Source organism: Zosterops lateralis (assembly GCF_965231275.1).
Source record: "Zosterops lateralis genome assembly, chromosome: W".
NCBI lineage: Eukaryota > Metazoa > Chordata > Aves > Passeriformes > Zosteropidae > Zosterops > Zosterops lateralis.
This window is the reverse complement of record NC_139801.1, coordinates 1,441,522-1,469,448: the sequence shown is the minus strand read 5'-3', so window position 1 is coordinate 1,469,448 and position 27,927 is coordinate 1,441,522. Positions and strand designations below refer to the sequence as shown.

The following is a 27,927-nucleotide window of genomic DNA, read 5'->3' as shown; positions in this document are numbered from 1 at the left end:
CCTCAATTATCTAAGACTGACATTTTATTTCAAAATATGTGACTTGCTGTGCTCTCCTTATTGTCAAGAGAAAATATATATTAAGAGATTCTTGCCAACAGCATGTTTACCTGAACTCATCCTACAATGTTAATACTAATCTGTAAAGATAGCAAGGCACATAAAAAGCACTAAGTTATAGCATATTCAAAAGATTAGGATATTTATAATCAATATTTAAAAAACAAGAAAAATTATAAAAAAAGAGACATCTAGAACAGAAAGTTGAAGAACTGAGGCATTGCTACTCTAAAAGGATAGATTTCAGGAAAGGCAATAGATGCAAAATAAGGGTGTTTCTAACATCCAGTGTCAGAAACTGGAATGGAAAAATAATGTTTCTACATTCTGTCTTCATAAACATTACATTTATTTAATCTGATTTTTGTCTTTGAAAATCAAAAACCATTTAAGTTCATGTATTAACATCTGCTCCTCATGAATTTGTACTTCAGACACCAACCTCATAGTTTTCTACCTCTCTATCTTCCAGATCCAACTCAAAACTGAAAGCTGGTCCAACTGCAGATGGTACTGGAAGCAATGATCTGCCAGAAGAACAAACAACAGTAAAATTCAAAATTTTCCTGAAGGAAAGCCTGCAATCATATGTCAGAGGTAGAGTTATGTTATTGGTCCTTCTTAAATCAACAAATTCTAAGAATCAGTAAAAGGTTAAATTTGAAATTAAGAATTAAAAGAATTAAGACTTTAATTGCATCGCTTTTTGGTACTCGTTGTATTGCATTTTTAAATTGCATGTATATTACTATAAAACCTCATACTTACAGTAAGGTTCAGTGTTATTACAGAAATTAATCTCTTGATAGCCTGCATCACATAGTTAATATTAATATTGAATAGAGTTTCCAGATTTAAATTTGACTTATATATCAATGAAGATTAATAACCCAAATTCATTTAGTTCCCCAATACAAAAGCATTCAAGCACTCAGAATAGAATAGAATAATATAGAATAGAGTGTTTCAGTTAGAAGTGACCCACAGAGATCATCTAGTCCAGTTGCCTGACCACTTCAGGGTTGACCAAAAGTTAAAGCATATTATTAAGGGCATTGTCCAAATATCGTGTCCAAAACACTGACAGACTTGGGGCATCAACCATCTCTCCGGGAAGCCTGTTTCAGTGTCTGACCACCTTATCAGTAAAGAAATGCTTGCTAATGTCAAGTCTGAACCTCCCCTGAAACAGCTTTGAACTGTTCCCATGCATCCTGTCACTGGATACCAGGGAGAAGTGATCAACACCTCCCACCCCACTTCCCCTCCTCAGGAAGCTGAAGAGGTTGCCCCTCGGTCTCCTCTGCAATAATGCATATAACAAAGATAATTACAACATAGTAATAGGCCAACTTCCACACTGACAGCAGACCAAATTATGCATTCCCATATAACATGGATTTGGCCAGAGAAGAACCTCTGCAGATATAAAGGGAAGAGCATGTGATTTTTTCTGTTTTTTTTTTTTTTTTTTTTTTTTTGTTTTTTTTTTTTTTTTTGTTTTTTTTTTGTTAAAAAAGCATTGCCATCCCAGAATAATGATGTGTCAAAGTTTAATGCACAACCATAGAAATAAAAAATCCTTGGCACTATAAATTAATCAGGAATGATTGTGACACACAAGCAATCTTGCCTGAATAAACAGACAAGGAACTATAACATGAGAACAGACTTTGTCCAAATGCACAATGCAAAATTTTAAAACTTCAGTGAGTCATATATCCTGGTGCTATTTTGATGCAAGTCAAACAGCAGAGTCAGAAATTATAGATGTTGTGGCAAAACAACAAATGACAAAGTTGGATTATCTCCATCAATGGTACCTTTAAAAAAATCTTCATTTTGTATTAATTTCCAAAACAGAACATACAAAGAACAATAAATTCCATGTCACGCATCTAATCTACAGCAGATGGGATCTACTTTAAAAAATTACTGATAATCCCTTAATGCTACTTCTACCATACCTTCTCTTACAGAAATGGTTAATCAGGTGCTGAAGTTCAAAAGCTGTAACAGATTATTGGAAGAAACCTCCTCAAACAAAAAACCCAGAACACACACATACCCAGGAAGACTCCCCTCATTATATTTCAGTAATTAAGTAAATTTATTTACCTGTTTTGTTGTGGTTTTTTTTGTTTTTGTTTTTTTTTGTTTTTGTTTTTGTTTTTTTTGTTTTTGTTTTTGTTTTTGTTTTGTTTTGTTTTGTTTTAAGGAAATGTTAGATCTTTATCCTACATAAGTAGACTCTAGGATGCAACCATGGGTATAACTCAACTGTTATCCAAGAACAAAGTGCAATCATTTCACGTTGAATATCTTTAAGGAGATTTCAACAGGAAAAAGAGGCATAGATCACCAGACTACATTATAATCAAACTGTTCACTTGTTTAAATAGACTGGGAACTTTAAAAGTAGCTACAAGCTTTCTTATTCCTTGGGATTGTTTGAACTGTTTATAACCTGTGATAGAGCCCAAACATAAAAAAATATTGAGGGGATCAACTAGCTTGCAGAGTTACTTAATAGTCTACGAGTACAATCTGCTTTGGACTTACAACACATATGGTAATAGGCTGGGATGGTACGAGTGTGGTGGTATTGGTTGCTGTGATAGGTATCTACTGTGCCCTGTGAGTCTTCGAGGCATAAAAGGTGGGTAAGGCTGTAAAAAGGAAGAAAAAATTCTTGTCTTATTTAAAAATGAAATTAAATGAAAAGTGAGTGTTGAAATACATTTTAAATAAGGCATTATCCAAAAAAAAGACAGCCCGGTCCAAGCCAAAAAGTACCAGTCTTTTCAAAAAGAATTTTTTTGACCAACAAATCTCATCAGTAATATATAATTATACTATCCTGCAGGAAATGAAAAGTAACAATGCTAACCAGAAACCCTTGTTAGCTAGTGTTGAGGTTAGGGAATTGTATTCCCCAATTTAGTACTCCCACTAAAGAGATCATGAACTGCTCCCCTCCCCCCAAATGGGAGGCACAAAAGGCAGAGATCACGGATTGAGATAAGAACAATTTACTGGAAACGGCAATGGAATAAGAAAATTAACAGCAACAGCAACAATATTAATAACAAAATTATATAAAACAGAGGGTGATTCACATGCAAAAATGCTCACTGGGGACCCTGGGTGACAGTGAACAATGGTGGATGGGTTCCCTACCCTGCCATGCTTTGTTCCACTGGAAAGCCACACCCTTCTTCTCTGAAGCCAGAGAGTCCCTTGGCAATTGATGTGAGGTGGTACAGAATAACTTCCTTGCCATGCTCACACGACTTCAAGCTCTGCCTCCTCATGGCTACTGCAAAAATTAGCTCTGTCCTGAATGGAACCAGGACAGCTAGCTAATAAGCATTTTGTAAGGCTTTGTATATCAGTTGGTTTGGACAGGCAGGACTTGAATTGCTGAACATGCTGCAAACCAAAAGCCAAGGGTTTTCAACTTGGCATAATGCGCCAGCTTGTGTAGTTGGCTGGGTACGAATGAGAATTTTAAACAACATATATACAGGAGTTCTTTCACTGGTATAAGCCATGTATTCATTCTTCCAAGTTTGAGCCCTCAGACTCTATGAAGTAAGTCTAACCCTAAAATCCAATCACTCTGACTTTCCACAGCTGCAACCACTAATGAAATTAAATTGCAAAAATGCCATTTTCAATAAAATGGTTATAACTTAGAGCAAAGATCAAGACATTGAAATGAGCATGCATGAGGATGTAGCACAAAACCAATACTTACTACTCCAAATGAAACCTCTTGGTGTAAAGGATCGTGGGTTAAGAATTGGATAGAAGCTGAGGAAGTCAATGTTGGTGGATGGGGTGATGGAGGGTAGGTAAAGCTTCCTATAGGAAGATGTTCTCCAAGCAGTTCTACTTCATTGTCTGTCCTTTGAAGTGGCTAAAAGAAATATAGGGTTTGCTGTATTAATAGAAAATCAGTTTTAATATTTATTTTTAATACCAAAAAAACACAACTCAAATTATGTTTTGAGGAGTTGTGAAAATTTTATGGAGTGTTGCAATGTGCATTTTGGGTTTTCTAAAGTTCTATATGTTTTTGTTATTAAATTTCTGTAATGATGTATCCCTACAAACCCCCCTTTCCCAAATCCCTGTGGTTTTCCCCTTATAATAGCCCTCTCCCAGTTCATTGTAATCCTTCCCTGATAATACTCACTGCCACACCCTAAGGCTTGAGTGCTCTGGTAAAAAGCTAGGTGACTCAGCCAGGCATCAGGTTCCCCCTAATCCCCTTTTCCCATAGATGGCCCTCCTGTTCTGGGTCACACCCCCTTCTCATGGGAAATGCCCCCAGGGGAAAAAGGAGAAGCCTGGAGCCCCGCTGGACTGGACAGAGGTGACTGGACAGATGGGCACAAGCACAGAATAAAGATCTTTCCTTCACAAGTTTGAGCCCTCCTTCTTTCAAGTTGTCTACCACGTTTCAGTCTGAGGTTTGGACCCACAGATAGAACTCGTTTATATGGTTATCTGAAGAGCAGGCTGGCCAGGGAACAGCTCAGAAGTAACCATAATGGAGTTGTTGGAGTTGGTATTTGTGACAAGGTTTTGGTAGCGGAGGCAGGGAGCTGCAGGAGTAGCCTCTGTTGGAAGAGGTAAGGGCTCCCTCGTGCCAGACAACTGGTTCCAGTTGGCTCAGCAATGGACCCACCCACTGCAGGTCAAATATGAGCCAATCAGCAGTGCTGATAGTGCCTCTGTGAAAAACTATTTAAGAAAGGGGAAAAAAAAGCTGAATGGTTAGTAGGAGGAAAGAAAAAAAGTGTGAGAAACAGCAGAGGGAATACTGAGGTCAGAGAAGGATAATGATGAGGTGCTCCATGGAACCAGAGAAGATATACCCTGCAGCCTGTGGAGGACCCACTCTGGAACAGATTCATATTTCCAAAAGAAACTGTGGCCCATTGAGAACTCATGCCAAAGCAGATTTTCCTGATAGGACTCCAGCCCATGGAAGAACCTACACTAGAGCAAATTTTTGTGACAGATTGCAGCCCATGAAAAACCCATGCCAGAACAGAGGAAAGGTGTGAAAAGAAAGGTGCAGCAGAGAATGACTGCTAGACAGTGACCATAACCCCCCACATCTCCTCCCTCTTTTGCCACTAGGGCAGAAAGAGGAATCTAGAAAAGAACCACTATCAGTGGATGAGGATCGAGTCAGAGATTTATTACTTGAGAGAACTTGATCCATACAAGGCAATGGGACCAGATGGGCTATATCCAAGAGTGCTGAGAGAGCTGGCTGATGTCCTTGTCAGGTTGCTATAATCCTTAAGATTGTGGAGATAGGGAGAGATCTGTGACAACTGGAGAAAGGAAAAAAGTGTATTCATCATCAAAAATGGTGAAATCTGGGAAACTACAGGCCAATCGACCTTACTTCAGTCCCTTGGAAAATCACAGAATAAGTCCTCCTGGAACACATTTCTGAGTATATGGAATAGGGAACAGTCAGCATGGCTATACTGAGGGAAAATCAACCAGATTTTCTAGTCTGATAAGATGACTGGATTTGTGGATAAGGGGAGAGCAGTGGATGTCATTCGCCTCAAATTTAGCAAGCCTTTTGACACTATCTCTCACAATATTCTTGTAACCAAGTGTAGCAGGCTGACTGCTGGCCAAAAGCCAGTGCACTCACAAAAATCATCTACTCATTTTCCTCTGCTATAATTGAGCAGAGGAGGAGAAAAAATCAGTTAAAATAAAGCTCATGGGGTTGAGATAAGGATTAGGAGAAAATGCTTTAGGGGCAAGATAAGCTCAAAACTTTAAAAGGTATAAAGAAAACTTTATTAAATAATTAAAAGAAGAATGATAAGAATCAAAATAAACCCTTAGAACAACTCTCCTCTCCCCAGCTCCTCTTTTCTTCCTACTGACAACATAAAGAGACAAAACCTGGGATTTTTCAAGTCAGTTTATCACTTCTAAAAACAATCTTTCTTCAGTTCACTAAGGGAGAGGAATCTCTGTGAACTTTTCACTATAGGTTTAATTTTCACAATTAGCAGCCTGCCTGGAACTGCCAACTGCTTTCATGGGCCATTTCAGCTTATAGGGTACAGTTTTTAAGGATGAGCTGTTCTAATATAAAAGCAAAGGGTCCTCTTCCTCTATCGCTGAAAGCAAAAGTTCTCTCTGTCTCTCTATTCAAGTCAGATCACAGCTTTTCAACATCTACATTAGCCAGTTCTCATGGGCTATGGGTGAATGCTACATCCCCCCATACACTTTATGAATTACAGGGAAACTTGTCTTATAGTCCTCATCACAACTTGCAGAAGAATCTCAGCTCTGAGGCCCGGAGCACTCTCTCTTCCTCCTCCTTCTCCACTGACCTTGGTGTCACCATGTTGTTCTCCTCCCTTGTCTTCACTTTTCCCTTTTTGTCTGATTCAGGAGAGAATTGGTACCGGTAGTTCGTTTGTTCTTAAACTCTATTAATTGAAAAGATTTTATAGAGTTCTGGAGCACTGAAAAGGTTAATCTCATCCGGGCTTTGCATCGGGGAATTGCCTCTCGATGTTGATCACTTGATCCCTGCCGGGCACTGGGGCCACTCCCGGCGCTGATCTCAGTCGTATTGTTGCTCTCGAACCGGGATGGCTTTATCAATGGCAGGATCTTGGCTGCCAAGAGGGGCCCAGCCTGAGGCTGCTCCCGGGGCCCAGCAGCTCCCCTCGCCGGGAAGGGGGGCTGAGCCAGCTCTCCACTCTTGTAGAGAGCAGGAAGTAAGAGGAACTTTCCATGGGTTTTTGTTCCTAAATATGGTTCATAGAGGCATGTTCAACTTTTCTAACTGGCTTAGCAGTGTGCCCATCTTCAGAGCTAGCCAGCTATCGGTCTTCTCAGGCACGAAGGAAGTTGTTAGTGCACTTCACAGAAAAAAATCACTTCAGTGACTGACGTTTTTCCTTCTCACCATAATCAATTTAATGCAAAACCAGCATACCATGCTTGGATGTTACAGTCTGGAAGGGTGGACAACTAGATGGATAAAAATATGTTTGGATGATCAGGCTTAGATCATGGTGGTTAATGGGTTATACCTCTACCAAGATGCTGGTTACAAGTGGTATACCACAGGGACTCATCCTCTTCAACAACATTATCAGTCACCTGGAAGAGACAGAGTACTTGCTCATGAAGTCTACAGCTGATCTCAAATTGCAGGGAACAGTTCATACACTGGAAGGTAAAGCTGCCATACAGCAGGATGTGACCAGACTGGAGAAATGAGCCAATAGGAACCTAATGATATTCAACAAAGACACATGCCAAGTCCTGCATGTTAGAAAAAATCCCTGGCAATAATCCAGGCTGGGGAATGACTGGCTATGAAGCAGCTCTGCTCAAAAGGCCCTAGGGTCCTTGGTAGACAGCAAGCTGAACAGGACACAACACTGTGCCCTGGCAGCACAAAAGGCTAGCAGTATCTTAGCTCATAGCTGATCCTGTTTTAAACAGAAATTTGAACTAGAGGCCCCCTGAGGTATCTTCACATCTGAATTATCCTGTGATCCTACGATCCCTTTCATCAGATTGCATATATAGAGCAGCAACTGACTTCCTAAATAGAAGCATGTTCTCAAAGTGAAGAAAATAGTTCTACTTCAACACCATAAGAAATTATTGAAGGTACACTGATATATGAAAAATAAAGATGTTTCTTACAAAAATAACTGTGAGGCAAAAATCTTCATTATAAACACCATGATTTATACTTATAAATAATCTATTGCCCTATTTAGGCTAAATACATTACTTATGTTATTAGGAAAGATCAATTAAAATGTCTGTTCATATTGGTTTCATTTTTCAGGAAAACCTTTATTATTTCACTAAATCACCCTTCTTTTCCCAGTACTGAATTCCATAGCCTTTAAAAAAGTCAGATATGATAGTCATCTTGTGGAAGCAAAGGAAAAAGAAAATTGCTTCCCCATTCTGCTGAATAAACTTTAAATAGTCAGCATATTTAAGGAAATAATTCTTCTAGTAAGACTTGACAGCAAAAAAAACAAGCTATCAAACAGCTAAAAGTTAACAAGGGAGCCTATTCCTGAAGCAAAATTAGCAATCTAAGTTAAGAAAGAAGCTCCAACATTTTCTGAGGGAAAACAACCTTATTATCAGAGAAAACTATGTGGAACTGTTCCCCCATGACTAAAATGAAATTATTATAGTAGTGCAAACACCTTATATTTAATACAGCGGTATTTGTTACTGCTCAAAACAGTCTGAGCAGTATTTGTCAGTAATGCTGAAATGACGTATTTCTGTATTAATGAAATATTGGTAGAGCTCCAAAGAAACAAATGTGCCTGGAAAAGGATTAGTAACTAGATATTACTAACCTGAGGCAGAAGATTAATAAGTAGAAATTGCAAAATCTAATTTTATTCCTTTGTGTTCAAAATAGCATCTTCTCTCATATTTGCATAAGCTCTACTATGAATGTATTACTTTTCACACAAGTTTAAGTAAGTGAAAAGAGTCAATAATTTCCATAAGCATGGAGAAAAGAGATTCCAGTAGGCTGTAGAAGGTTTAAGTAATACTTTTCACACTAGTGTTCGGGGGGATACTTTAAATAAACTGTGAAATAATGTGGTAGAAGCATGCAATAGAAATAATACTTTGTGCTTTCTGGTCACTCTACAAAGTTTTTTTAAGACCACTGCTGCACTATGCTTAGGTCTATATTCTTTTACTTTCTGGAAGAACATCACCTGCAGAAACAATACATAAAGCAAACTTTGGTCAGACTGACAGAAGTACAGGTCTCCAAGAAAAAAATGTGCAACAGCTGAGGAAATCTTAAAGGTATCAAAAATTAATTTCAAAACAATACTTTTATTTTTCTTCAGACTAAATCTTGCTCAGGTAGCACTACTACAAACCCCTATTACTTACTCTAGAGGAGTTTATTCTCTCAACCGGAATGTTATTAGAAGTGCAAGAGTATTATTTGCTGATCAACACTCAAATATTTTAGAAGAGAGGATAATAAGTATTACTTACTGAACGTGGCTGCTGTGCTTGGAAGGGAACAAATTGCCTTGGAGGTGGCAGGTGAGAAGGGTGATGTGGAGAAAGGTGAGGAGGATGCAAAAGGAATGGGTCATTAGAAATCAGAGGTGGGAATGCTGCATATGGTACCGGTAGATGTTGGACTGAGCATGCCTGAAGCATCTGAAAGAAAATGAACAATTTTACATCTAGAGTGAAAGGAAATTATTAAAAGAAAGCAGTCCACTTATCCTCAGCTTACAAACACAACCCACACAATAATTCAGAAACTCGATGAACAGTTATTCTAGTATAGAACAGGGTCTAAAAATATAATGCTACCAGCTACGTTTGCAAGGTGCAAAGGGCTTTTTATTTCAGATTAAGTCAATAGGAGTTGAGGGTGTTTGTTCTGTATTATCAGGCATAGACTCCCAAGGGAGGAGCAGGTTTACTTACCATAGTAGTTGCTATTCTTCCCATACATTACATTTATAGGTATGTGCTAAGAAAATAATTGCTAATTATAACTGAAGGACCTAAAATTTTCAGATTGTGCTGTAAACAATTCTATTGCCTGAAGTTAGGCCCCTGTTTTTCCTTTCCTTCTTGCTAGTACTTGTGGTCCCTTTCTGTTCTGTCCTGAGACTTCAAGGTGATCTGGTGATAGAAAATGGTGTCTATCTGTTGCAACTGCAAGGCAGTAACCCAAACAAAAGCACTACAGTATATCTATGCTGACATCTCCACCCAAATAGAATTCCCAGAATTCTAAAGGATCGATTATAGATGTCCAGACCTCAGGCTGCATGGAACTCTAGTATCTGGAAGTCGCCCTAGTCCCCCTAGCTGCTGAAGGCAGTGGTGGATGTCATAGCTACAAAAGTGTGCCCAGTTAGAACTCTTCAGACAAGTAGCTATATAACAAGAGGAGCTCAACAGACAGCACAGTATCTAGGAATGTGTGCAGGAGATTAATGTGTGGTACTGTGCACTGTCCCAGACTTAAAGGAGAAGGTTACTTCTGTAAAGCCTCTGATACGCTTTCCCAGAATATCCTTTTCTCCAAATTGAAAAGAGATGGATTCGATAAATGGACTGTTCAATCGATAAGGAATTGTTTGGAAGGTCTCATCCAGAGAGTAGTGGTAAGCTCAATGTCTGGATGGATATCAGTGACAACTGGTTCCCCTCAGGGGTCCATATACAAATAAGTACTTTTTACAATCTTCATCACTGACATAGACAGTGGGATCAAGTGCACCCTTAGCAAATTTGCAGATGACACCAAGCTGAGTGATGTGGTTGGTGTGTCTGAGGGATGTGATGCCATTCAGGGACCTGGACAAGATTGAGAAGTGAGCTGATGTGAACCTTACAAAGTACAACAAGACTAAATGCAAGGTCCTACTCCTGAGTTGGGGAAATCCTTGATATCAGTACAGGCTGTGGGATGAAAGGATTGACAGCAGCCCTGCAGAGAAGGACTTGGGGGTACTGGTGGATGAAAACTTTGATATGAAGTGGCAGTATTCACTCACAGCACAAAAGGTCAACCATATTCTGTGCTTGATACAAAGAAGTGTGCTCAGTAGGTTCACAGAGGTGATTCTGCCACTCCACTCTGGTGCTGGAGTGCTGTGTCCAGGTATGGGGTCATCAACACAAGAATAATGTTGACCTGTGAATGCTGAATGCAAGAAATCAGACAGCAGCACAGTGTCTGTGTGAAACTAAGTCACATAATTTTCTCATACTGGCCTGAGAGATTATGGCCTGAGAAACTGTTGTTCCTAACTGTCCAATGATGGTTGCAATATATGTTATAAAGTAATTCGTGCTAGAGAATTAAAATTACAGCATTTGTATAACCAAAGCCAGTGACAGGGAAGAAGTGATTCGCATCAGGAAAGAGGGACTCGCGAAGCAAGGATAAGCTGTCTCCACAAATATTTACTGTTATGAATAAAAATGGGCGGAGAAAATATTAATCTCCATAAACGCCTTTATTGATCAGCTCTTTCAATATTTGCCCGAGGGGTTTTTGGCTGCCCGTGGTTGCCGTGGAGGAGGAGGGCTTTATCAGCTCTGCTGCAGGCAATTCAACAGAGCTGGAGGACTGACCCTCGCTGGGAGCAACCCCAGAGTCCTGACAGTTCTTTGTTTTCTCCTGTGGTCTCATCTCTGGTTTGGTCTTTTTAACTTACGGCTAGTAAGCAAAACCGGAGAAATTAGCTTTTCTGATTCTTTAGGGTCTACACGGCTGAGCATTAGTTCTTATCCGTTTTAATTTTACTTGGTTTTTATTTGATAAGGGTTTTTTTGGTGTTAAACTTCATCCCGAGACGCTTTTGGAGTCCTTAATTTGCATGCGGGATCAGCCGGGGCGGGCGGTGGAAGCTCTTGCGGCCGCGTGGTAGTTCTGCCGCAGCAATGGCGTCTCGGGGGGTCTCACGCTGCTTCACAGCGGCGGCACCGTTTGCGGGGGTTTGGGCCGGTTTTTTTGTGAGGTGGGAGGTGGAACGTGGCGGGCGTGGGTTTCTTTCTTTTGAAACGGGGCAGCGGTCCGGCCGGCTTGGGGACGCGCCATCTGGCCGCGGCAGCTGACCGCGGGCGGGCGGCTCCGCGGGCTGGGGCGGGCAGCATGGCGGCTGCGGGCGGACGGGGCTTTTCTTTTCGGCTCTGTCACAGGGGGGGGAACGGCTGGGGAGAGGCTTCTCCACGGTGAACTGGAGGGGGCGGCCGGGGTTTCTCCGTGCCGAACCGGCGGCGGCTGACCGCGGGCGGGCGGCTCCGCGGGCTGGACGGCCGGGGCGGGAGGCTTCGCAGACTTTGGGTTTTCCCCCGCCGGCTCCTGGCCGCGGACGGGGCTGGGGAGGGGCTTTTCCGCGGCGAACCGGGGGGGGGGCGGCGGGCGGCCGGCTCTTTCTTTTCCCTCTGTCGGTGGCAGAGCCGGCGGCTCCGCCGGTTCCTCTCGCTTCGTCTCCGACCTGGGGAGGGGGGGGCACGGTGCTGGGCGTCTTTGACGGGAACGGGTTCTTTTAAGGTGGTCTGGGAGGAAAGGTGCCACTGAGGTGGCTTTTCACTGTTACATTATAGGATAAACATTTTAAATTTCATTTTTATCATTTACTCCAAAGGATTTTTCCATCTGACAAGGCCCCAGTGATATGCATTCAATATGCACACACAATAAGATAATATTCATCGCCAAAGATGTTTATTCCCGAACAGAATTCCAGTAAAGAAAATTAATTATCCACCCATTCTGGGAAATTTTTCGTCAGACCAGCAACAAGAAAAGAAAAATACATGAATATGCTAAAAGATAAGATCAACAAAGGAGCAAGAAAACCCCTCCCGCTCTGCTGAAGAAAAGTATAAAAACAAGACCCTGCAAATGCAAAATTCATGAACCACGGGGGAATTCGGAGTGATAGAGTCCGAATTGTTGTTAACCCAGCATCGACCCCGGGCTCGGCACTGTTTTGCTTGCAGCTTTTTCAAAACTTATACTTTGATTATTTAATAAATTCTCTTTAATTATTAAATTGGCTGATTCATTTATAACAAATTTGGTGACCACCTACGTGATCAAATTTAGGATCTGCAGCTCCCATTCTCCGGTCGGGAGGCGCCCTCACTGATTTAGCGGCCTGACAGTGTGGGAGAACCAGTAGATCCGGTTGGATTCCAAACAAATTGAGGTAGGAGCCACAAGGAAAAAAGGGGGAAAAAATAAAATGAGCTGGGAGCTCCCAGAGAGACCTAGAGGATGCAGGAGAGGGCCCTCGGAACTGCGTTGCAGTTTACTCATAAAATTCTACGTGCATGAAGAATCCACACGGGAAAAGGAACCGTAAGTACCGCGTGGTTGAGTGGGAGTGACCGGACCTGTGAATGAGATGTGATAATATCACGAAATGAGAGTGGACCCCAAAATCACAGTTCCATGCTCTTGCGAGGGAAAATACGTGGACGAAAAAGAAAGCAATATACCAGAAATTCCACGGGATAGCCCACTGGGGTGGATGCTAGAACATTGGGAAGAGTGTCCCTCAAGAAAAGGAAAATCTAAGGAAAAAATGATTCATTACTGCAAAGAAGTCTGGGGAGGGAAGGAGATTCGGAATCATTTAATTTGGCCCATGTTTGGAACTTTTGAGGAGTGGACCTGTTGAGCTCTAAATACTTATGTGAACAGTAAAAAACCACGGGACCAAGAGGAAAGGGACTATGCAAAAATATGGGAGGGATTGGAAATTAGACTATTTACAGTAAAGACCAGAAAAGGTGCTGCAACCCAGAGCGAGGCATGGGAACCCCTAGATAACCTTCCTCCTCCGTATCTGATGCCCCTGCCTCAGCCCCTGCCAGCCCAGGCCCCCCCACTCCACCCCTGGTGCCTCCACCCGGGCAGGCTCCGATGACCCAACCCCCACAGGCCAGCTTCCAGCCTCAGCCCTCATGCCCATCACAGCCTGCAGGAGCCACAAAACCAACCGCCCTCTTTGAGGCAATGTATTCTCCCCCTGCGAGGAGAACACGGCGTAAGATAAAAAAGATTAATGATGAGGATAGTGAAAATAAAGAGGAAAAGGGGCACAATCTTCTCCCGTTGAGGGAAGTGCCAACTGCTCCAGGGGTTTTTGGATATGTAAATGTGCCAATTAATACTGGAGATGTAAGAGCCTTCAAAAAGGAGATGGGGAGACATGCAAGCCATATTAAGAGCACTATTTAATAATGAAGAGAGAGAAATGATCAGACAGGCTGGGATGTGAGAATGTGAGCGCCAGAACCCACAAAGTGTGCCTGGGGAACAGAAATAGCCAAATCAAAGACCCTGGTGGGATGCACAGACAGAGGAGGGCTGACATAATATGATGGACTTCAGAAATATAATAATACAAAGTATTCGGGAAGTGGTCCCTAGAGGGCAGAACATTAGAAAAGTATTTGGGGAATGTCAGGGAAGGGACGAGACACCCATTGATTGGATAGAAAAGTTACATAAGAGCCTGCAGGTTTATTCAGGGATAGACCCTAATTCCCCAATAGGAGAGATATTATTGAAAACTCAATTTGTAGCAAAATCATGAGAAGATATACGAAAGAAGCTTGAAAAATTAGAAAATTGGCAGGAAAAGGGATTGCAAGAGCTACTGAGAGAAGCACAGAAGGTGTATATGAGGAGGGATGAAGAAAAACAAAAGATACAGGCAAAAGTATTAGTTGCAGCTGTTAGGGAAGTTCAAAAGCAGGAATGCACCCAAAGCCCTGTGAAGTCAGCACAGAGCCATGAAACCCAAAGAAGGCAGCCTGTCCCACAGAAAAAGACACTTGAAAATCCAAGAGAAGCCCCTCAATGCTATTACTGCAGGAAGAGGGGACATTTGAAAAGGGATTGCAGGAAAAGGATGAAAGATGAAAAGAATTTTCAAGAAGACTAGGGGTGTCGGGGGCTCTTTATTTTGGGGTCCAGAACATCTAAAGAGCCCTTGATAAAGTTAAAAATAGGACCCCAAAAGGAAGAAGTATTATTTTTAGTAGATTCTGGAGCCGAGCGTAGTACTCTTCAGAAACTGCCACTAGGGTGTGCAAAAAGTAAAGACACGATGGTCATAGGAGCAAAAGGGGAAACCCTTTAGGGTCCCAATTATTAAAGATGTAGAAATAGAGTCAGAGACTAGGATTTGTTTAGGAAATATGTTGTTAGATGAAGAAGCCGATTATAATTTATTAGGGAGAGATTTGATGGTAGCTCTTGGAATAAATTTGATTGTGCAAGAATCACAACTGGTTGTAAGTCTGTACAGATTAACTGAAGAAGATGAGAATAAGATTGATCCCAAAGTTTGGCATACCCAAGGTGTAGTGGTGTGGTTTTGGTTTTATCAGTTTTATGTATGTATTGGTTTCTTGTTTTATATTCTTTTTTATAAGTTGTAATGGTTTGCCCCATGTCACCCATGTTCCACCCTTTTTGGTTTTACCCCAACCCCAGTGTTATGTCAATCATAAGTTATCCAGCCCCTGGGTCTTGTCTGTCACTTTGGGGTCTCTCCTAAAAGTCTGGAAAGTTCCACTAAGGACCTCAAGAGATTGGACCAGACTTCAGCTGTCTCCCCACCCAAGTTATTGATTTGTTACAATGTGTGTCATTTACCTGGAGAGCCATACCCCCTTGGTCCCTGATTTGTCCCCAGTTAAACCCATCCCTGAGTTCCTCCCCCCAGTAAAAGGTGGTACATTGGGGTTTTTTTTTTCCCTCGCCTTTCTTCCCCGCTGCTTCTGCTGAGGGGTGTCTGCTGAGGCAGATATCCTGATGAATAAAGCCAGCAGTTAACCCTGAACAGCCTCCCTCTTTCTTTCCTGCTGTCGTTGCTTCACTCCTACGGGCAAACAAGAACTCACAGGGATCGGTGAGGTTCATCCTGCTACCAAGCCATACCCTTTACTGTCGAGGTGTCAGGGCTAGCCGAGGCAGAGACAAGACAACTCTACACCAAGGGGAAGCTGGAAGGTTGGAAATGGAGCCCATTCTCATTGAAATTGAGAGACCAGATGATCCGAATAGGATTAAACAGTACCCCATCTCCATGGAGGGAAGAAAGGGACTAAAACCTGTGATAGATGAACTAGTAAAAAGGGGAACTTTAGAACCTTGTATGTCAAGGCACAACACACCTATCTTGGCAGTACAGAAAATGGATGGGAGCTATAGGCTAGTCCAAGATGTGAGGGCTGTGAACAAAAGAACAAAAACACCTTTTCCTGTAGTAGCAAATCCATATACTCTTTTAAACTGAGTTTCTCCTGAAGACACCTGGTATAGTGTAATAGACCTAAAGGATGACTTTTGGACCTGTCCGCTAGCCAAAGAAAGCCGGGATTATTTTGCCTTTCAGTGGGAGGACCCTGAAACAAACAGGAGGCAACAGTTCAGGTGGACTTCTCTATCCCAGGGGTTTGTAGATTCCCCCAACCTGTTCGGCCAAGCCCTTGAACGATTATTAAGTCAATTTGTGCCAGCAGAGGGTACTAAACTTTTGCAGTATATTGACAGCCTATTAATAGCTGGTCCAAAAGAGGAAGATGTAAGGGCAAGCACCATAGCATTATTGAACTTCTTAGGAAAGAAAGGATTAAAGGTTTCAAAATCAAAGTTGCAGTTTACTGAGCCTGAGGTCAAGTACTTGGGGCATTGGATCACAAAATAGAAAAAGAAATTAGATCCCAAAAGAGTCACGGGAATCATTGCACTACCCTCTCCACCAGCAAAAAGAGAAGTCAGGCAGCTACTGGGACTTTTAGGGTATTGTAGACAGTGGATTGAGGGGTATAGTGAGAAGGTAAAATTTCTATATGAGAATTTGACTACTGATAGAATAAAATGGACAGAGCAGGACAAAGAAGGGTTCAAGGAAATAAAGGAGACGCTTATAGCCACTCCAGTGTTGAGCCTCCCTGATGTGAAGAAGCAGTTCCAGTTGTTTGTAGACGTTAGTAATCATACTGCCCATGGAGTACTAATGCAAGATTGGGCCGGAGCCAAGAAACCTGTGTGGTATGTGTCAAAACTCCTAGACCCTGTGGGCAGGGGGTGGCCCACTTGCCTACAGGCAATAGTGGCAGTGGCACTATTAGTAGAAGAGGCTAAGAAAGTCACCTTCAGAGCACCATTGGTAGTATATACCCCCCATAATGTAAGGAGCATCTTACAACAGAAAGCAGACAAGTGGCTTACAAATGCCAGACTCCTGAAGTATGAGGCTATATTGATTCACTCACATGATTTGGAGTTACGGACAACTGCTGCTCAAAACCCAGCACAGTTTCTGTTTGGGGAGGCATTAGAAGAGCCTAATCACAATTGTGCAGAGGTAGTAGAATTGCCGACAAAGATAAGACAGGACTTGGAAGAAAAAGAACTAGAAGAAGGAAAGAAATGGTTTGTGGATGGGTCGGCAAGGGTTATAGAAGGGAGAAGGAAGTCAGGATATGCAATAGTGGATGGGAAGTCAGGAAAAGTAGTAGCATCAGGACCCCTAAATGCTAGTTGGTCAGCACAGGCTTGTGAGTTATATGCAGTGTTACAGGCATTTAAAAGGTTAAAAGGAAAGAAAGGGACGATGTAGGAACATCCGTGGACGGCAGGGAGAAGGAACTCTGCAGACCTGAGATATTCTAGAAACACATGGTTTTATTGCAAGGGTCGTGGGCAAAAAGGGCCTGCCTTCAGCCACCTGCCTTGGCTGAAGTGACACCCCAAAGAGAGAGGAAGAGAGAGAGTATGAGGTAAGGGAGATAGCAGGGGTAAAGGAGGTAAGGGAGCTAAAAGAGCTAGGGCAGGTAAGAGGGCAGGGGTCAGAGTGGTAAGAGCAGTAAGAGAGGTAAGAGAGGTAAGAGAGCAAGGACCTTATCACAATACATTATATCTCCTTTTGTGTTGAATATTCTAACTTACAGTGACCAACTGGCATGAGATAAAAAACCTACAAACTTTGCATGCAGCCTATGAGAACTACTATATTACCATATCATCCTATATTCTAAGCTCTAAAGACTACTTTTCTTATCTACTTTTTCCCTGATGCTTTGGCAGGGTGGAGAGGGGCTACATTCTTGGGTCCTTTTGTTTTCTGTCCTTCAACCCATCTCCAGCTCATCACCGTCTTCTTGCCTGCCATGATCACATCTCAAAGCTGGTCTTCATTTCTATTTCACTCACAGGTTTTACATCTCCAGTATTTCTTACCAGGAAATCATATCTGCAAGCCCTTCCTGTCCCATCTTTCCCAACAGGACGATTTTTACAGACTCCAAATATGCATTTGGGGTAGTCCACACCTTTGGGAAAATTTGGGGAGAAAGAGGTTTAATCAGCACTTGTGGACAAGGGTTGGTTCGTGAAGAATTAATAAGACAAATCCTAGAGGCTGTTAGGGAACCGGTAGCAATTTCAATAGTACACGTAAAAGGACACCAAGTGGGGATGCAATTTCGGACTCGGGGGAAATAATTTGGCAGATAGAGAAGCTAAGAACACAGCATTATTTATGGTAAATACCCCGAACGTCAGAGGGGATAAGACCCAGGAATATCCCTTTCGTCCATCTCCAAAAGAAATTAAAGGATATGAGAAAATAGGGGAAAAGTGGGAAGAAGGTAAATGGAAGTTGCCGGATGGAAGAGAATTATTATCTAAAGATTATACAAGGAAAGTTTTAAATAAGCTTCACCAACAGACCCATTGGGGGGCACAAGCCCTTGCAGAGCAGTTTCTGAATTTTTTGGGTTGCAGAGGAATTTATGAGTTAGCTAAACAGGAGGTACAAGGGTGCATGATGTCAGAGGATAAATCAGACCAGAACACAGCAAACAGCATTAGGAGGCCGTCCCTTAGCATATCGCACGTTTGAAAAGATTCAGATAGATTTCACTGAACTACCTAAAGTGGGGAGGTATAAATATCTGTTGGTAATAGTAGATCAATTGACCCATTAGGTAGAGGCCTTTCCTAGTACTAGGGCTACAGCCCACACAGTGTCAAAGATATTGTTAGAAGAAATTATACCTCGATATGGTATAGTAGACTATATAGACTCAGACCAAGGGATGCATTTTACATCAAAAATTATCAAGTAGTTAGCAGATGCTTTAGGAATCCCTTGGGAATATCATACCCCATGGCACCCTCAGAGTTCAGAACGAGTAGAAAGGATGAATCAGACGTTAAAGGCTCAGTTGTCAAAATTAATGTTGGAAAGTAAAATGTCATGGGTTAAGTGCCTTCCTTTAGCCCTGTTAAGCATTAGAACTATGTCCCACTCTGAAAGTGGGCTGTCACCCTTCAAAATGCTTTACGGAATGCCATATGAGCATGGGATGCCAGTGGGACACCCAAGGTTACAGGACAGCCAAATTCAGCCCTACTTGATAGCAATAAATAAGAATCTGCAGGAACTGCGAAAGCAGGGACTAAACACAAAGCACTCCTTTGAGGTTTGCCATACATAAAATACAACCAAGAGATGAGGTATTAATTAAAACCTGAAGAGAAGTCCCTCTAACACCTCACTGGGAAGGTCCTACCCTTGTGCTTCTAACCACAGACACAGTGATACGAACAGACGAAAAGGGCTGGACACATGCTTCTTGAGTAAAGAAGATTGAGCATCGGGAAGAGATATCTGAATGGAAAGTGACTTCTCCAGGAAACTTGAAGATAAAACTACACCAGCGCACCAAATAACTGAAGGGAATAGGATAAGTTGTTTGGTGCCAGGGTGCGAATGTTATCCATCTGTTCATTTTGAATGCTGTTATTGTCACAAAATTTGGGTCATACACTGTAGGAGAGGATATAGACCTAAAGGACTTTGTTCAAGGTGCTGGGAAGAGGGACGCGCTCTAACCAGCCATTTCTTAGTAGTTGCTACTAACTTGGGCATATTGAAATTAGACTTTCCAGAGTGGTATCACTTGTTCAAAAAGGGAGTGAGGGGTAAATTGGATTCAAAAGCGCAAGTCCTAGCAATCAAGTGTCGACGGTCAAACAAAGTACCCTGTAATGCCGATGTAATCAAACTATCGAGGTGGGGCGCTTTTAAGAGGAGGTATGGTTCCCCTGAAAAATACTCCTGCTGCCAAGAAGATGGACTACCTCACTGCAGGTGGCAACCCTGTGGGCACAGGCAAAGGCAGAAGGGCACGCCTGTGGGGAATTCTGATGGTTCTGAGTCTAATGATGGGCAAGACGGTCAGTCTGCTTCCCAAGAATGAGCTCAGTGTTGGGAAGCAAAGCCCAGCCAATGGCTGTGAGCAGTGCTTTAAGACCATCCTAACAGGACAGGTGGCTACAAAAACCATGGCATACCAAACCCACTATGACTGCAAAAGTGGCAACAAGAAGGGGTACTGGCATATAATGGCACTCGATATAGAATGTGCCAATCAGAAGGGGAAATAGTCTGTTATGACCTGTTGCAATTTCACGACACACAGAGGACAAGCAGGCAGCAGCAGGTCAGACAAGGAAAGCTCTACTTTATTTTCTGACTCCAATAACTTATATGCACTTTGTACAAAAGCCAAGGATTGGCTAGAGAGGTTGTCACCTCATGGACCTTGTTGGTCAACATCACCATCAATCATGTTTCTCCTCCCAGAGGAGAACTATGTAAACACACAGATAAATTCTAAAAATATACATTGTTTTCATGAAGCTGTGTGAGAACCTTGCTGTAAAGGTTCAAAGACTCAAAAGCAAGAAAATTCAGGGTGACATCGACCCAAGAGCGATACCTAAGGATCAGTGGTTAGAGACGCAGTCTATGAAAAGAGAGAGGAAAGTATTAACTCATGCAGTGTACAAATGAGCTGCTGGGTTGGAGTCTACTATTCCCACCTGTAACAAATGTAATCGTATCGTATAGATCAGAAGTAGAATGGAATCAACATTTGTGGCACATTTTAAAGCCAATACAGTATGTTATGATTGCAGCCAATTAGAAATGTGTGCTATGGGTGGAAGAACGTATTGGGTTGGAAAAACTTTAAAATATGACAAAAGATTCTCTCTCAGTGGTGAGCCTGTAATACTTAATCTTCCCAAAGATGATGATGATTGAATTTGCTTGCGATTTGACAAAACTTTTTGTTTCTCAAGAGATGAAGAAGGGGTAGATCCAGAGAGTAGAATGAAACAAAGAGCTCAAGAAATAAAGAAACAGGAGTTGGAGGCGAAAAAAAAAAGAATAGAGCAAGAAAAATTAAAAACACTAAGTGAACAATATGAACAGTTAGAACAACAGTATAGTGATTGGGGCTTACCTGCCTCGAATAAGAACCTTTTTGTAGATCAAATGCAAGAAATTGCTACAGAATTAGGATTATCTAATTGTTGGATCTGTGGAGGGCTTAAATCAGCTGAGAAATGGCCATGGAAGGATGAGAGTCTGGCTCCAGAGCAACTTCTAAAGTGGAATTAACACTCAGATATCTAAGACATTGCAACAACCTGAAGGGTGGATTTTAGATCAGCAGATAATTGGAACAATTTGTATCAGCAGGGAAGGAAAGAGATATACTGAAGTAGTGAGATATACTCCTTGTATGTCCACTCTAGCAGTAAATTCAAATAATAACACCAAGGCCTGGCAACCAGAAACTCCTGCCGGGTATTGGAGCCGAACCAGAGGAGCAGATTGTGAATGGATTGACCAAATTGGGTTATGTTGGCATAAAAGCCCTGGAGCTAACCCTTACCAATCCTTGGAAAGTCTAAAGGATTACTGGGAAAAAACAGAAGCTGTAAATGACAAATGGAAAGCACCTAATGGAATATACTGGATATGTGGAGAAAAAGCTTACAGTGAATTACCCCGCAGGTGGACAGGATCCTGTACCCTAGGGATGATTTGACCCTCCTTCTTTATGCTACCAAGGTCGGAGAATAATTTGTTGGGAGCACCCCTATATGAGACTCTGAATAGAGAGAAAAGGGAGTTAAAGCATGAATTTCCTAACATGAGAGGGAATCAAAAGTGGGGGGAAGATGAATGGCCGGCAGAAAAGATAATAGCATATTATGGCCCAGCGACATGGGCTCAGGATGGAAGCTGGGGATATAGGACCCCAATTTACCTGCTAATTTGGTTAATAAGACTTCAGGCTGTAGTGGAAGTCATGTCAAATCATACCTCCGATACTCTCGAGTTATTGGCTAAAAAACATTCCCAAATGTGAGCATTTGTATATTAAAACCAAATAGCTTTGGACTATTTGTTGGCTGAAGAAGGAGGGGTCTGTGGAAAGTTTAATGAATCCAAATGTTGTATAGAAATTGATGACTATGGGGAAACTATCAAAAACCTTGCTGCAGAAATTAGGAAAGTAGCACATGTGCCAGTCCAGAAATGGAATTCTATCCTCCAAGCTTCATGGTGGGATCAATTATTTGGGGAAGGAGCTTGGTGGAAGAAGTTGGGTTTCTTTATATTATGTTCAATAGCTGGACTACTGTTTTTGCCCTGTTTAATGCCATGCTTCATTTGCTTAGTCCATTCTGTTGTACAAAGTATGCAGATAGCAGCAATGCCTGTGGATCCTGAAGTAGCTACAAGAAAACTTGGCCATGCCCCCAAGTTATCTAGGATAATGAAATTTGGAGAAGGGGATGGAAAAACTAGAGCTGCTGAAGCTTTGGCTAGGTTTGAAGCTCAGGTAAACGAAGAAAAAATTAATAATGAAATGCATAGAGCACCGTCATGGGATGATTAGGATGATTACAAAGATGAGTTTTAGCAGACATAGAAGACATGTGAAGCTTCCTACCAGTAATTTGGTCAATAAAAACCACCTTAAGCCTTAAACTACCTTGTAGTAAAACTAGAACTTTAGGATACAATAAGTACTAGTAGTAGTATAGAAGAAATTTAGTAGAAGATTAAGGATGATAAACTTTAGAAAGAGATTAATAACTAAAGTAGTCTATCCTATAAAGGGTGTTAATTCATGTGCTAATAAACAATATAGAAATGTAACTGTTAAGTCTTGGGAATATGAGAAATGAAATTGAAAATGGGTAATGAACAAATCAAATCAAAACTTGCCTCAAAAGCACTAATTAATGGTTTGATATGAAAGGGGAGGGTTTGTAATATATGTTATAAAGTAATTCGTGCTAGAGAATTAAAATTACAGCATTTGTATAACCAAAGCCAGTGACAGGGAAGAAGTGATTCGCATCAGGAAAGAGGGACTCACAAAGCAAGGATAAGCTGTCTCCACAAATGTTTATTCCAAAGGATTTTTCCATCTGACAAGGCCCCAGTGATATGCAACCATGATAAGATAATATTCGTCGCCAAAGATGTTTATTCCCGAACAGAATTCCAGTAAAGAAAATTAATTATCCATCCATTCTGGGAAATTTTTTGTAAGACCAGCAACAAGAAAAGAAAAATACATGAATATGCTAAAAGATAAGATCAACAAAGGAGCAAGAAAACCCTCTCCGCTCAGCCGAAGAAAAGTATAAAAACAAGACCCTGCAAAAGCAAAATTCATGAACCACAGGGGAAGTCGGAGTGATAGAGTCTGAATTGTTGTCCACCCAGCATCGACCCCAGGCTTGGCAATGTTTTGCTTGCAGCTTTTTCAAAACTTATACTTTGATTATTTAATAAATTCTCTTTAATTATTAAATTGGCTGATTCATTTATAACAATGGTGATGGTTTGCTGCCCAATGAAACTTTATTCTCTCGGAACTGTCTATAAAAGAGGATTTTGAAGAGTAAAGATCGCTCTCACTTGCAAACGAGCTGGAGAGTCTTGTGTCATTTCTACCACCTGTTCCTAAGTAGAGCAACATTGACCTGTTAGAGCGGTGTAGAGGTCTGGGCAGTAGGGAGTTAATGCGTTGCTATGCCTCAAACACCAATGGGCACTCAAGCCAGCAAGTTAAAACAGGATGCGCCTTGAAAGGAGGGTTGTACAAAGGTAGGACAGCACCTTTTTGGAGCCAATTTTCCTGCTGTGGTCCATGGTCATCGCACAACATAAAGGACAGCAGAAGTGCAGAAATGGGGTCAAGGAGTGGGCAAGACCAATAGAGGGGGATTGGGACTACCAAAAGTCCCTCAAATTCCCTCGACTCATTTCCAGAAAGGCCCAGAAGAAAGGACTGTGCATGCTAACTCATGTATATGAAGAGCGAGAAACCTGATCCTAGGGCAGGGAAAACTTACCTAAAAAAGGAGCCCCCACAAAGCCTGGGTGATGCTCCCAAGACCCTGTACACCCTTTTGGCTGGATCGATGCTAGACCCAGGACTGGTGACCTTCTTTCCTCTCCTACCTGATCTCTCTTTCACTCTCTCTCTCTTCCCTCTTTTCTTTTATTCTTCCTATTATTAGAAGATGGGGCAAAACATACACCAGTTTCCATGCCAAGTGTGTAATTTGCTAATAAAACTTTGTGAGCTTTTTTTTGGGACCCTTTTGGCTTTTTCTGGTCTTTTTTGACCACAGGTATCGACAAATCTTGGGTATTTCCTTCCATATAGAAGTAGGACACAAGTGGGTCCAGAGGAGGGCCACACAAATGATCAGAGGGTTGGAACACCTCTCCTATGAAGACAAGCTGAGAGAGTTGGGGTTGTTCAGCCTGAGAAGCGAAGTTGTCAGAGAGACAAGATTGTGGCTTTTTAATACTTAAAGAGGGCTTATAAGAAAGACAGACTTTTTAGTAGGGCCGATTGCAAGAGGACAAGGGGTAATGGTTTATGACTAAAAGAAGATAGATTCAGACTATGTTAAGGAAACTTCCCAGTCTGACCATTCAAGAGATTCTCTGGCAGTCATACTACCAGAGCTAGACACTAACTGCTGGTACTGGAACCCCTTCACAGTGGGCAGCTCCAGTGAGCTGACAGGTGCCTTGCTTGACTCCCTACCACACCACTCTCACATAATCAGATTAGGTTTCCTTTTGAGTTCAATCCCAGGTTTCCCAGAGCTGAGTCAGATGTCTTGTTCCATAAAGCCATTTATTCACAGTGCAGTAACACAGAAACAGCCTGAGCTGGTGCCTCCAAAGAGGGACTCCCAACAGAGGAACCTCTGACTTTTATACCCTCATAGTCTAATTGCACACAAGTCTCACTCTTCCTCTTGAGTCCTCTGCCCCTGCTGTGTCTCAGTGTTCATCCACCTCACTGGCATCACCAGTTTTCATGCCCTTTCCTATCCAAAAGGTTGGCAGTTCCTGGCTCCTGCTGTGTCTCTCAGTGTCCATTCACCTGGCTGGGCCCATCAGTATTTGCGCCCTTTGTTAACCAAAGGGTTGGCAGTTCATGGCCAGGTACCCACCCAAAACTCAATCTACATCTCAATCTGCAGCTGTATTCCTCAACAGTCCTCCCTTTGTTTTAATTGAGCATCACTGCTAATATACTAAAATAAAAAACCAAACAAGCTTTCAAGGCATTTAAACAATTCACCTTATAACATTATTGCAAGTGATGAACATAGCAGGATTTAGGCCAACAAAATTAGCATAGGGTAAAAATTATTATCAAGACAGAATTGTGAAATATTCTCAAAAGTCAATTATTGACCAACTGGTTGATCATTCACTACTCATTTGATATGAGAATGGTGTATCCAGATTTTATAGATATTTCAATCAAATAATCAATTTAATGATATAAAAGAGTTATTTATGATTATAAGTTTTTTAGATTATAAGTAAAAATTGTAAAATATAAGATATAGAAATGTTGGGAGTGCTGTGTTTGAAATATGCAACCATAGAAACCTCACCAAGAAGTTACTGGACCCTTATGTTTTGTTCATGAAGCTATGGACTATCACTTACACTGCTTGGAATGCCCCTACCCTTCCCATCTAGATTCGAATATCAGGGATTCCAATCAGTAGAACTCAGTAGAGATCACCAATGATTGTTTTAGGATAAGAATACTGATGAAGTTATATAACTATTGAAACCAATCATTGTAAAGGTTAAATTTAAGAGAGGGCATAGTATGCAAAAGAATTTATATAATGATGATTTAGCAGAAAAAGTATATAAAATGGATGGGTTTTGTTTGTTAAGGGGAACATGTTTTTGGAGGAGCTATCCCTCGTGTTCCCAGAGCCCGAATAAAGAAGTGTCTGCTTATTCACATCAAATTGGTGTCGGATAAGTTTCTTTCATCCTGTTTAGTGACACAGTTATCCTTACCCAAAATTTTAACAGTAAAATAAGAATACAGTAGGACAGACAGTAAATTTACCCTCCAATTTAGGTTTCAATTTGTATTTTTGTAAGAATATCTTGATTAACACTTCAAGGTTGTATATCATGTACTTGCATTTCAAGTGGTGTGGGCTGATACCATTGTGCATACTTCCTCTGCCCTTCAAAACTTTTCTGCATATATATAGCGTACTGGGTCAAGGGTTCATCTTCATCCAATGGGCTGGTCTTAGCTGGGATAAGTCCCTGGTATAGCTAAGTATCTCCCAAAAAGAATTTCTTCTGTTGTTAGTTGCTGTGGTTTGAAAGCAAAACGAGTGAGAGGCTCCAAGTCAGAGATATAATTTAATAAGAAGAAAGGTAAAAAGGTAAAAATAAAAAAAAATGAATGCAATAACACAAAGAATCACTGACAGGGTCAGAATACAACCTGAGCAGGATGGTGGAAGCAGTCCAGGTGAAGTGCTCTTCCTGAAGCAGTGATCCTGTAGAAAGGTCTGGGAGCTCTGGTCCTCTGGGAATCCAGTGGGTAAGTGCTGCTTGCACTGTCTCACATATCAGCTTATATCCAGGTGAGAATGCTTGGCTCCTCCCCCTGGGCAGAGCATCTCACAATAGCATGAGAAGTGTGAAATGGGTCCTTGATGGCCCATTAACAGAGATAACCCCTGGAGGGAGTTGCCTGTGACTCATGGGTCATTAGCAGAAAACACCCCAAAAGTCATTAGCAGAAAACATCCCAAAGGCGTTAATGGGCCATTAGCAGAAAAGGCAGGGGGCTTGGGAAAACACTAGCCCACCTGGTTTCAACAGTTCATGAAGATGGTGATAGAATAAATACTTTGTGTACAGCCTACACTGCAACCCAGGACATTAGTCCTACAGGTTGTCTCAGAATATTCCAGACATCCCACAGAGCCAAATTTAAGGCTTCTAGCAGATTCAGATTAGTGTATGTACATATTTTTGCTATGTTTTCTTTTAATGTTCCATTCATCCTTTCTACTCATCCTGAAGATTGCGGGCGATACAGTGTATGTAACTTTCTCTCTATCCTCAAAGTCTTGATGTCTTAAGTTTTAGCTTTCATATTTTTCAGATTCTATGCTGCTTAGGTTTATAGCTCTGAGCCTCATATTAAGTGTTAGCCAGCTCTCTTCACAGGGTAGGTAAACAAAACAATCCTTTTCCAGATGGAGATGAAGGTCAACCGTTACAAGTTTCAGGCCCAAAAAAAGCATAAACAACGGAGGGCTGAGGGGAGAGAACAAGAAGACTGGAACTTCATAACCTGAAGCTATAATTGGACAATTAACCCCAATATGCAAATGGACCAAAACTTATAAAAGTGTGAAACCTCGTGACTGGTTGTCCATTTTGTGACCATTTTGGGTCCATCTTGGGTATAGTTCTGGCCAGGCTCTTGTACTGCCCAAGGTGTATCCTTAAAGGCCTTTTAATAAATGCCTACTTTATTCTCTTAGCTCTGTCTAGTCTCTGTTCCAGGTCAGTCTTCTCAAGCCATCAGTCTCATAGAGATGTTTGATTATATTCACTGTAAAATGAGCACTTCTGTCTGATTCGGATAGAGGTTAACTCGTTTCCCTTTTCCCAGATGTGCAAAGCTACTAGTTCTGCTCCTTGTGCACTCATCCTTGCTGGGAGTGTTGTGCTTCTATCACCTGTCCTCGACTCACCACGGCACACCCAAACCATTGCTGGCCTCGCAGGTAGTAGGATGAGCCATCTGCAAATAGAACTGTATCTTGGTTATGTGAGGGTGTTGCATACAGGTAAGAATCTTATAAAAGAAAAGCTTTATAAAATCAGGGCTTATGTCTGTCACTTCTAAGTACAGCTAAGCAGCTAGCTAAGTTCCTATGTGAATGAATCTTGAGAATCAAAGTCAGTTAACACAACAATTTATTCCTGTGAGAAAAATAAGTTTGCACCTGCAAAAACAATTAATCTATCCCATGAGAATCAGTGAATAAAATATGCAAACAATCCAGGAATAGAGAAATTTGATAGA

General features: G+C 41.5%; 1 protein-coding gene across 1 annotated transcript in view; it reads right to left on the bottom strand.

The window, feature by feature from the left end:
* The window catches only part of LOC310922102 (E3 ubiquitin-protein ligase RNF38-like), a 315,954-nt gene that overhangs the window by 20,937 nt on the left and 267,090 nt on the right, over window positions 1-27,927 (bottom strand). The window contains 4 exon segments of the mRNA XM_083882454.1: window positions 503-587; window positions 2,623-2,729; window positions 3,821-3,982; window positions 9,136-9,306. Coding sequence (XP_083738580.1) covers window positions 503-587; window positions 2,623-2,729; window positions 3,821-3,982; window positions 9,136-9,306 — 525 coding nt within the window.